We start from the raw sequence: 12,212 nt of genomic DNA, 5'->3' as shown, positions 1-12,212 counted from the left end.
CTCTAATTTGCCATGTAATCCAATAGAAAAAGTGAGCAGACCACTGTCCTCATCTGCTCCATGGACCGCCACAAGGATATCGTGTCTGGTGAACACGCCTAGCCACATTGGTGGGGGGGGGGGGTGGGGGGTGGGGTCTGGAATAGCAGTCAACCACTATGGAGGAATAGCTAAGTCAATGTCGATGATGAGCCTGTCTCTACCCCGGATCCCTGTAAGGCCTCTCTCCTGCTCCTCTTGAGGTAACTGCATGTGTGCAACCTAATCTCCAAGAGACCTAGTTGGTCCCATGCTCAAGGTGCTCCAGGATATGTGCGGTCGGGCCCCTAGCATGTGGCCATTGGGTAAACGGATCAGGGGGTTCTAGATCAAAGGCTGCCGAAGCTGCTCCTCTGAGGCCACTGGAACAATCTGTCTGAGGGCTGGCCTGAGATGATTCCAAGCACGAAGTAGACTGGCTGTGAAGCTGTCGTCAAAGGCAAGACTAAAACCACGGGCTCGCATCTCTATGAAGATCCATCTAGTACTCTGCGGCCACGGGCTTCCAAGGCCAAGAGGAAATCCTTCCAAGGCTCACCATCAGGTAGGAGTCCTCTGACAATGAACTTGCCAAGCAAGACACGGCTTTGTATAGCTGGATCAATGAGGATAAGCCCCCCTCTGTATGTGGCTAAATGATCACTCTCCATGCCACCTTGGCCCTGGCTGCCTCCCGTCACTTCCGGCCCACAAGAAGTTCCGGATCAAACGTTGTACCTAGCCAATACAAGCCCAAGAAAAGGTCCAACATGAGGTGATGTACCACATGGTGGCAAGCAGTACCTGGTTCGCCACCTCCACTCTGCCTGCTAGGGATAGCGTCGTCGAGCTCCAGTATAGAAGCTTCTTTCGAATACTCAGAAGAAGTGAAGCGAGCTGCTGCTCGGGAGAGAGATCAATGCCAACCTGGCAACCGAGGTATCCGTCTGGAGTGCCCCTCAGGATCCACTGGAAAGTCTCAGCTAGTCACCAAGTCGGGGTGGGTGCTTAGCCTACCCAAAAACCACACGACGTGTGCCAAGTGATCTCTGCTCCTGATGCACGACATAAAATCTCTATCGCCTCCATGAATCTCGGGAGATTCCCAACATCTCCAGCAAGGTAGGCTGCTGTGTCGTCTGCAAACTTTGAGTCCAGCAGCTCCTCTTGCGTGTAGAGGGGAAGGCGCAATCCTTGAAGTCCGGTCTCTTGGGCAGAGAGAAAACTACTCATGGTCTCGGCGACAAATAGAAAGAGGTACGGTGCCAGAGGATAGCCCTGTCAAACCGAGCGGGAAAGGGGGGAATCAGTCGCCTTGAGCTCCTTGAATGAGAACTTGGCTGTGAGATGCTGAATAAAGTCCTGAGACTCCACGAATCCACTCCATAAGGAATCCCATCTAGCTCATAGTGCCCTCCAGAAAGCTCCAATCCACCTTGATAAGCTTTCTCAAAGTCTGGGAGTAGCACAATGAGGTCCTGATGTCGCATCCTGGCTGAAGCTGTCGCCTCCCAAAAGGTAAAGTTGTTGTCCAGAATACTCCGATCTTGAACAAAACTAGTCTGAGTGTCATGGATCAAGTCTGGGAGGGAAGGTTGAAGTTGCGTGCTGATGGCCTTCGCTAGAATCTTGTAGGCCGTGCCTAAGGGTGATGGGTCTCCACTGCCAGATCTCGAATCTATCACCACCCTCCTTGGGAATCAAATGTATCAAGCCTTCAATGAGCCTCTCTGGCATGGCACTTGTGAGCATAATCTCATTGAAGGCAGTGCGAAGGCCACTTTCCATGAGGTCCCAATGGCGAAGAAAGAAAGAAATAGGAAGCCCATCCGCCCCCAGGCATTTGTCCTTGGGTAATGCCTTCACCGCCTCCGCTAGCTCCTTTGCAGTGAAAGGGGTCAATAAGAAAGACGGAAGGGAGGGGGAACCACCTCTCTCGTGTGCCTCTAGACTCTCTCGCGTGCATCCATCACCCGGGGGGATAATGGGCAGCAGTGAGGAGATCAGAAGAAATCCGTGGCGATGGCTCTCTCACTCGCGGGGGATCAGAAACAATAGTTCCATCCTGGCCACGTAGCTTGCGAGTACCATCCCTCCTCCTGTGTGGGCCGGCTATCTCAAAGAAGTCTCCAATAACTCTGTCACTGGCTTGAGTCCAGAATGAAGCCCTAGCATGGTATCTATACTCTACCCTCCTATCCTTAATGGACCGAATCTCCGTGTGGGCGGCAACGATCTAACTCTCAATCCATGGGCGGTCTGGGGAACTCTCCTGAAGACGCTGTAAAGAGGCTAGGCCCCTCCCTAGACTCCTCTCCTGCTCTCGAAATCCATCCAATCTACTTTGGGACGCCTCTTGTAAGAAAATATTGACCTCCCCAAGGCCATCATCGAAAGTGCACGCTGTAGATCCTGAGGAAAAGTCCAGTCCTGCTCATATTTGCTCAATCTGGCTACAAATCTTGGGGTCGTGAATGAGGTTGTCGAGAATCCTGGAGCTCGCATGTCTGTCATGCCTCCATGGGTCCTCTAGGGATATAATAATTGGGGCATTATTTGAAAATGTAGTGCTTGCTCAATACCAACCATGCCTCCACGGTTGCAAGCCCACTCGCCAACATAAAACCTGTCCAGCCGAGAGAGGTTGGGGCCAGTGCTCCGCCTATCCGATTGAGAGAAGCTAAGACTCCCAGGGCTACGCCCAAACTCTGGAAGATGCCAAGGCTCCTGCCCCCTAAGAATCAGAATCATCTCCTCCCATGCAGAGTACTCTGCTCCTGAGACTCTGGCCATGCCACCTCCAAGTCTGTCCTTTGCTGCCTCTATCATGTTGAAGTCACCGCCCACGCACCAAAAATCAGCCTGGGGCAGGGCCTGTCGGATAGTGCTCCAAAAGATAGCTCTACCTGCAGCCGCATTCGAGGCATAAATGTTAGGGAAGCCAATACTATCCTCTCCAATCAGCATGGTAACCCACTGAGCACGTCTTGGAACTATGACTCCTGATCCTGTAATAGACGGCAGAAGCTACTCATTGACAGAGAGACTCTCCTCCTTGCGTCCTTGAAGGGCCGATGGATGGAGACCAAAAAGTATGACTCCTGCTTGGTAGAATCTTCTTGCAGTGGCGGGTACGCCCCTCAGTAAGATGGTGCTCCTTGAGAAAAAGAATGTCAATAGGTCCCCCCACCATAGCTCGATGCAGCTCTCCTCTAAGGACACCTCATCCTTGAAAGCACTGAGGCTCCCCGAAGCCCTGAATGTTCCATGAGACAATCCTCATATCAATCTCTCTGTGAGGCGGAACTATCGGAACTGCCCTGCACTCGAAGAGTCTTGGGCGCGGGCTTAGACGGGGAATAGTCACAATCTGTCATGGTGCGGAGTCGTGCAAGTGGGTGTGGATCCTTACCTTCATGTACTGCCACTCTGCCCGAGCTCGAGAGTATGCATACTCCGTGCTCCATTGATCACAATGGAGATATCTGTAAGAAGGGGGGAGAGGTATTGCGAGAGAGGTATGCATGAACACAAAAAGCAGCACCTCCAAGTTGGAAGTCACCATCTCCCCTCCCTAGTCTCTTTGGCCTAATCCACCAAGCTCCATCCTGGCCAAAGGCCATAGATGAGTAAGAACGTCGGTGATGCGGAGATCTTGCAGATGATGCGATAGCTCAACTGCCTGATCCTGAACGGTAGCGACCATTGACTCTGGATCCCACTTTGTCTCCGGTGCTGCGCTCAAGGGGATAGAGAAGATCATCGGGCCATTCTTTGGCATAGAGGGTCCAGAGTTGTGGAAGACAACACATACCCGAATAGGGGCTACGGTTTCTTTGAACCTGTGTGTCCCTTCCGTCGGAAGACACCGGAAGAAACTATAATCCACAGGTTGCCCCAAGATCCCGGGGGCCCGCCTGGAGACTCAAGTGGGAGAGCCCTCACTGGTGAGCCCGCAATGGTCATCTCCACCGACTCTGTGAAACGATGAATTAGGCGACGAACAGTACTCGCCGACTGTCTCCTCTCCGGATCTGGGGCTGATGGGAGTGCTCTTTAGAGAGGGGGGGGGGTGGAAGACGAAGGGGAAAATGGAGCGACTGCAGGTAGAGTCGGAGACGGCGAGGGGGAGCGAGAAGGCGGAGAGGCTGGAGAGGGATGTTGCGGAGGTATCCATCGGAGAGGAAGGCTGTTGGGGAAGGCTTGACGAAGAGAGGGTGGGGTCAACCTGCCCCACTGGGCACTGAGGGCCAAAGGAGAAGTCGCGACGAGGAAACGGCCGCCATAGGGGGGGCGGGGTGTGACTCTCTTCGTGATTGGAGGGGGCCCGCCGTTTGCGGGCGGGTGCTGTGATAAGTGCTCGAAATAGTTTTTTGACATAACCAAATCCTCCTGCATGCTGCTAGCTTGGCGCGCACGGTGGCGACGCTCAGCTCTGGTGCTCGGCCGGCGATTGGGGCAGGGGCCAACCGTCCGCCACTCTCCGGCTGATGGGTCATCGATGGTCGGAACGTGGTGCTCTGTGGCTTGGGAACCTGCTCCTCCCTCGGCCCCCTGGTGAGGATCTGAGCGGGAAGTAGTAGGGGGAACCACTGAGGGCGGTCGCCTAGTCACCGAGGGCAAGCTCTGGCGAGATGACCCATCTGTCTGCAAATAAAGCATTGACCTAGAAGGTCGGAATACTCCACTCGCTGCACAATGGGCTCGCCCCGAAGACTGGGAATAGATATCATGTGAGTCACAGAATCCGGCAAGGCAACACTGATGGTGAGAGATGGAATCCCTGCTGCTCGTGCGAGGGCCGAGGCAGTGGTGGTGGTGGTGGGGGGGGGGGTTCCATCCCTCTCCTGATGGCACCACCAATCACCGGGACAAGAGGAAGGTATTCCTTCCTGAGGCCTAGAAAGTAGACTGTCATGGGAAAGCCTAAAACTCCAGCTAATTGGTCGGATGTCGAGTTGAAGCCGTGCTACCACCGTGGAAGGAAGGCCCGGGCCGTACGCAGTGCAATGGGGCTCAGCTGCATGACAAGATCAGACGCCGCGGGTGAGTCGAACTCGACATGGTAGTAGCTGCACCCCAAAGGATGAATATCTGCGATCTTTGGTTTCACACCTAGGAGGCTAGCCTGAAGGAGATATCTGAGTTGGCCATGCGCGGGGTGGCTACTGACAATCTTGCATACCAGAGTGGAGGCCTCTAGGGATGCGACAGTCGTAGCGAGAAGCTGCAGGGAAAATGGAAGGCAGGTAACGGCTGCCTCGGTCGGGGGAGACGAAGCGGCTGCCATGGAGTCCTCTTGGGGGGACCAGAAGAGGCGAAAACTTGCTGAAAAAATGAAGAACTGCCCAGGGTGCTACCGGAGGAACAAGGAAGGGCTAGAGAGCGATGGGGAGGGGGAGGCAAGGCTAGAAAAAGACCAAGGACAGAAACGGGCAGAAAAGGGGCCAATGGAAGGGGGGGTCACAGGCGGCGAAAGGAAGGGGCAGAAGACACAGAAAGGAAAAGAAAAAGGAATGGGGGGGGGGAGTTGCAGGCAGCGAAGGGAAGGGTGGCGGGTGCAGAAAGGAAGGCAAAGGGGGGAGGCCACAGGCGGCGAAGGGAAGGGGGGCGGGGGTCACATGCGGCGAATGGAAGAGGGGGGCAGTGGGCGCAGGAAAGAGAGGGGGGGCTGCTGCAGTCGGGCAGGACAGAGGCGGGCACATGCACAAAATGTTGGGGGGGGGGGGGCACTGACAGTGACGCAGTATAGGAGGAGGGGGGAGCGCAGCTCGGTAGCGATCTGTTTTCCTATTTGATGTATGTTTCTCCTAACCCTAAGAGGGTTTCGAGGTACATGGTCCTAACACCTTATTTTGCATCCCCCTTGTTGATGTGGCATTTCCCTGTTTCAACCCCCTCAAAATTTCTGTTTCCGTTTTCGTTTTTGTTTCGTGCCACATAAGAGGCTACCAAAGTTGCTCTTCGTCGCACCTGGGAGAAGTCTGGAAAAGGGACAGAAGATGCGGGCAAGAAAAAAAACCCTTCCACGGTTCTGCTCATGGCTGGAGACTGCAGGGCCATGCTGTGAGAAGCGGGATCAATGATGCCTAACCCCACCTTTGGTCCTTGCAGCATATCAGCTGATGTTGGACCACAAGAAGTTACGGATAAGCCATTCAACGTGGTCAATGCATGAGTGGAAGAAGGCCAAGCACGAAACAATGCACCACATGGTAGCCATCAAAACCTGGTTGGCCATTATAGCCTGACCAACAAGAGTAAGGCGTGCTGAGCTTAAGCATAGTAGCTTTCTGCTTTTTTTTAGTAGAAATCAATGTTCTATTACCAAGAAACAATATGGGGAGGATGTACTTCAGAGAGAAGTCATCAAAGGAAGAAAGCTAAAACCAGTCGAAAAAGACTTCAAACTGTGGGATAACAATAGCCTTCAGCTGTCGATAGTCATGTACGAACTGGCGAAGATTGACATGAAAGAAAGCATAAGCATCCAAAGAAGGCTGTCGAAACATAATATGGTTCCTAGTCTTCCAAATAGTCTAGGGTGCCCAGTATCTCATCCAAATGATGACAGTGTCAAATCTAGCCATGCAAGATGGAAAAACACCAAAAATTCTAAAGGGTTTTCCTCCTTTGAACGATGGAAAATGTCCTCGGCGGAGGTTGTGAGTCAATACTTGCAAGAAATTCCTTCACTCTTTGCACTGCCAAAGAAGATGAGGAACGGACATTGTCGTCCACATCTACAACATCTATCATTGGAGATATGTTGTTTTGCTTGAAAAGTAGAAACTGGAAGTATTCCCACAAGGCATCTCCATTAGAATAGACGTTTTGTGAGAGGCAACTTACAACCCCAAATTATTCCGAGCCTTTGTTTCCACCATTTAGTATTCTTATGCAAGCCCCACAAATTATCAGCATGAGGCTGAATCCATAGTGAATGAAGCAACAATTTGTACACATTACGTGCCAAAAGCACATGAGAGCTGGTTTGACCAATAGGTTGCCAATCATGAAGTCTGTCTTGATCATCCAAGGGTGGGATGGGTTCAAAAGGTGGCAACAACATAGTTATAGTTTTCCACAATCGCTTATGATGCAAGCCCAAGTTGTGTTTCAAACAGGCTTGTGGGAAAGTCATGACAAATCCCTCATTTGCAACGGCATCCACCACAACAGTAACTCCAATAGAAGCCAAAAAGCATGCCTCTCGTGGTTCCTGTACTGCAAGTGGTCGAGGAAACACGGAAGACCAATGGATGCTTTTCAATTGAAAAGAATTCCCACTCAACGCATCTCTACCATGCCAGTGAATAGAAGACAAGTCAGAAATTTGCCAATTACCATAAGCTCTAGTCTTAATGGAAGCACACATGCCTGCAAGCATTATGCCCCATGGCTACCAAAGTTGAAAAACAGTGGGAATCATGGTGCCTTTCTTGCCACGAGATGATAATTCAGATCAAGTATAATTAATCCACTATGCATTTTAGGAGTGCAGACCAAAGATCGTCTGAGAAGACGTAGTGCTCTCATATGATGCTTGGTTTTCCACAGCAATTCCAAGGCATCAGACATAGAAGTATCAATATCAGTTTTACGCCAAATCAACAACGGCAAATAAAATTGCACATAGGCCATAATGATTGATTCAACAATTTTGAGACGCACATATAAAGGCCATGTGGAAAGCTTCCAATAAGTTAGCTCGGCCTGCAATTTGGTCAATACCCAATGAATGGCATTTTGCGTAGACATATACCATGCCAATGGATATTTCGAATGTCTAACCAAGTGGTCAGGTGGAATAATTTGTGCTAGCCATAGCAGTGCATGCAATCAAAAGAAGTCAACGGAAGGAGTTTAGATTTAGAAAAGTTGATATAAAGTCCTGCTGCTTCACTAAATAATTCCAAAGTTCTCATGATGCACTTGAGATCATTTGGGTCATTTTTAGGCATGAACAAAGAATCATATGCATAAACTTGGGCCACAAAATGCAAACCATTGGGTAATTGCAGAACATGGAATTCGCCCTGTGCAGTTAAGAGATCCATATACATCAAAAGTGGATGTGTCGCAATAGCATAGAGCAATGCACTAAGAGGGCATCCTTGACGCACAGATTTTGGCAATGTCCACTTCGATGAGAGATCATGACCAAAAACACACTCGGGAGTACTATCCTAATATAACCAAAAAATAGCTTGTTGCATTTTACAACCAAAGCCCATTGCGGCCATGACCTCAACTATGTAGTCCCATTGAACTGGATCAAAAGCTTTTGCTACATCCACTTGCATAACAAGAACATCCTGATAAGTATATTTGGCATATTCCATCACCAGATATACATTAGCAATATTATCCATGATTTGTCTTTTGGGGACAAAACCATATTGTTGTCGATGCAAACCATAGAAAAGTAGACCACCAATATGATTTGCAAGCATTTTAGTTGCCAATTTATAGATAATTGGCATTAACGTGATTGGTCTCCAATCATTAAAGGATTCTCCCAATTCTTTTTACACACACACACACACACACACACACACACATTGCCACCCACACCTATACATACATGCATACATACATACCTATGTACAGTCAAATAAATAGATAAACAGGCCAGAGAGTTTTCCATGGTAAGTGGCAAATGTTTTGTACTTGAGGTTTATGATTGTCTCATTTTCTAGTTTGTTGCTGGATATAACTTATGTGCCTCTACGGCTGGTGTGTGTCTGCAATTCTGTTTACTGTATTTTGGGGATTTTTGTAATGGAGCTATCACATGTTTATTTTTATTTATTTTTAATTTTATTTTTATTTTTTTTTGGGGGGGGGGGTCAGAACACGAGACACTTGTGTATGAAGAGATGCGGAATGCAATTCAATCGGATCGTTCCATCATCCACATTTCGGAGATTTCTGAGCTTGGTCTCATGGAATTGACAAGGAGAAGAGTAAGCAACCAGAAGTATCTATTTAAAGTTCTGGCTTAGTGTAATGGTGGATCCTTGAACTTATTTGCTTGTGTGAACATTAGCTCAGAAATGCCTTTTGAGTCCTGCTATGTTGTGCAGCATACAAAATGCTGCCTTTTTTGTTTTTTGTTTTTTTTTTTTGGGGTTTTTTTTTGAAGAGGAAGAATCTCCTTCCCCCAAGTCTCCTGTCATATGTGCACCTAATTTTTTACATCTCAATGTGTTTCTTTCCTTTTCTTATTTCGCCTTTCCCCCCTTATTTTGCATCTCCCTTGCTGAGGGTGGCATTGGGCCATTTCAGTCTTCTTGAAATTGTTGTTCCTGTTTATGTTTCCAGTTCTATTTCCCTGTTTTCTATATTTATGGTTGTGGTGAATTGAACCTGCAAAGGAAACATGGCCTTTCCTTCTTATTTCATGTAAAGTTTGTTGTAGTAATGTGCTGTTTTCAGTCAGATACGTGCATGTGTTTGGCAACAATTAGCCTTCCAAAAAGCTGAGACACAACAATGAATCAGGTTTTCTATAGTTAATGGGTAGAGTGAATAGCCTTTTTCTCTTTTTGGTGATGTGGTTGGCGCCACCTTGCCATGCTCCACGTGTGAGAATTTTTTTTGGCACCCTACATCTCACATATGCGAGGTTTGTTACACCACCATTCCCAAAGATTCTTCAAGGATGTGGAGCTTGCTTTGGGCTTAAGTTTAATGCTTTATTTTGAAGATCTTGGTTTTTTGTGGAGTTCTTTCTGTTCTTGTTTTTTATATTCAAGATGATGCATCTATTTCTAGTTGCTAACTGAAAAGAAATGCTCAAAGCAGAATGCCCGTTGCTACAAGTTACTTCTCCACTCATGATGATGCATCTATTTCTGTTCTTAGTTTTTATATTCAAGATGACACATCTATTTCTGGTGGCTAACTGAAAATAAACGCTCAAAGCAGCAGGCCCGGTTCTACAAGTCTCTTCTCCACTCTGTATGACTTATACTCACAATCTGCTGGATTTTAGCACGTCTAGTTAGTTTAAAGATGTATTGGAGGTGTTGCACTGTATTGGAAAAGAAATGGAGGTGGAATGGGATTTGTTGCATATGCAGGATGCAGGCTTGTGGATGGTTGCAATTACAGAATGGCTGTCAGGAGCCTTCCTGAAGAGGGGAGAGGAGGTGGTTTGGGAGTGTTGAAGTCAAGTAGTTGGAGGTGGGGTCTTTAGCGTCTGCTGGCAGTGTTGGCCTTTTTCTGCAAGAGGGAGAGAGGAGAGGGGGAGGTTTGGGGGTGGGGAGGGGGGACTGGAGTGTCAAGTAGTTGGAGGTGGGGTCTTTAGCCTCTGCTGGCAGTGTTGGCCTCCTTCTGATGGTGCAGGTGCTCACCTTGAGGGCTTAGTTGGCTTTAGATGTTTTTTCAGATCCGGCTGTGACGTGGCCCCTTCTCACTCACCTTGAGGTGGGTATTTGAGGCATAGTCACAGGGAATGGGCATTTTTAGACTCGGGAATGTTGGGGGGATGGCAGCATCTTCCCGTTCCCGTTCCCGTCCCATGTCACTCTTATAGTCATAGGGAATGGCCATTCTCAATCTTTTCCGTCCCCATTTCGCGTCCCGTGTGACTATGATTTGAGGTATTAAAATGATTGGCAAATCTGTGGGAAAGATTCAGAGGCACAGACAAGGCGGAAGAGGGATATATGGATAACAACAATTGCATATTAGACCAGAGTGAAACATGAGATCATATTTAATACAAATATATTTATGCAGGAAGAGGTTGTGGACACTAAGAGCATGGTTGGCAGCAAAAAAAAACTATTTGGAGGAGGGCCCGTTGCGGCAACATCTGAAGAGGTTGCCATGGAAATAACATGCAAGAAGAGGTGGTGATCCTTTGATAACAAATGATAACTTTAATAGAATGGGATTGTGCTCTTACCATACTGTACGGAATGGTTCTCGGGGGTTTGTACATGCTTTGAAACAAAAGCCTAAAAATGTAGAGACCTAATGTTTGATGCACTTGACTGTTTACACATTTAATTGCTAGTATTTTTGGGTGCTTTAGAATCTTGGTGTACACCCACCATTTACTTTTAACTGAGCTCTATTGGAAGGCTCAGCAAAACTTTTGGAAATTCCATCAGTCCATTAACAAGTCAATGTTGCAGGTTCGGCCAAGTGTGACATTTATGATCAGTGATCCTTGCTCTTGTTGCCATGGCACGGGTCGTGTTGAAGCTCTGGAAACGACATTTTCGAAGATCGAGCGTGCGATTCTTCGTCTTGTGGTACGTATGTGCATACAGATATTTGTTCTTGATAGATAGTTTCCATGGCTTTTTCTTTCAGGCTATTGGTCAAATTTGTGTAGATTATGGCACAAACAAGAAGTGGCAGCTTTAGGGATAGAAGTGACCAACTTGGTCGTCTTGTTGTGGCTTCATGACACCACTTGCAGGCCACCTCTACGCCACACCAAATTGTGAACGTGCTTTCATTCTTTGTTGGATACCTGCAATGGTGACTATTATAAGAGCTTTGTTGCAACAAATCAAATTTGCATCACATAAAACAGCAGTAAACAGCACACGCAGACGAGTCGGGCTGGCCTCCCTAGTAGTGGCCAACTTAGTCATCTTGTTGCGGGTTCATGACACCACTTGCGGTCGTCTCTACGCCATACCAAATTGTGAACATGCTTTCATTCTTTAATGGATAGCTGCAATGGTGACTATTATAAGAGCTTTGTTGCAGCAAATCAAATTTGCATCACATAAAACAGCACACACACACACACACACTTTTTTTTTTGGTAATATCCAGTGCAGTATATTTATATGCTCATAAATTTACATGATGGGAGGTCTCCGAAATGGAGAGTATCCCAAAGATCAGAAACATAAAAAGAAAAGCTCTATGCAAGAAGCATCCATATCACCCTCATGGCAGGCATCATATAAGGATTGCCGCAATGAGGCTCGGAAAGATTCATATGACTTGTGAATCTGCCGACCCAAGTATGCCAAATTATGCTCACTCCAGATTGTCCAAAGAGCCCAATATCTCATCCAAGAGAGAAATAGTGAGTATTGAGACAAAGACCTCATAAATCTGCCAAAGAGCCAGAAATGTTTCCCAAACCTGTGACTCGGGAAACGGAGCCGAAGATAATCTGAAATTCTCCTGAGGAGGATCCTAGAACACGGGCAGTG

General features: G+C 47.9%; 1 protein-coding gene across 4 annotated transcripts in view; it reads left to right on the top strand.

Moving 5' to 3' along the window:
• Nucleotides 1-12,212, top strand: part of LOC147635195 (ribonuclease E/G-like protein, chloroplastic) — a 79,240-nt gene that overhangs the window by 54,072 nt on the left and 12,956 nt on the right. For all 4 annotated transcript variants that reach the window (XR_015266612.1, XR_015266611.1, XM_086802404.1 and 1 more), the window contains 2 exons: nucleotides 8,875-8,987; nucleotides 11,169-11,288. Coding sequence is in view for 2 of the 4 variants with exons in the window: in XM_086802404.1 (XP_086658530.1) it covers nucleotides 8,875-8,987; nucleotides 11,169-11,288 (233 nt within the window). In the remaining 2 variants the exon portion in view is untranslated. The remainder of the gene's footprint in view (nucleotides 1-8,874; nucleotides 8,988-11,168; nucleotides 11,289-12,212) is intronic.

This window comes from Cibotium barometz, chromosome 9 (genome assembly GCF_041138505.1).
Source record: "Cibotium barometz isolate CiBa-2024 chromosome 9, ASM4113850v1, whole genome shotgun sequence".
Classification (NCBI taxonomy): Eukaryota; Viridiplantae; Streptophyta; class Polypodiopsida; order Cyatheales; family Cibotiaceae; genus Cibotium; species Cibotium barometz.
Note: the sequence above shows the minus strand (reverse complement) of the source record. Positions and strands in the feature narration are given on the sequence as shown.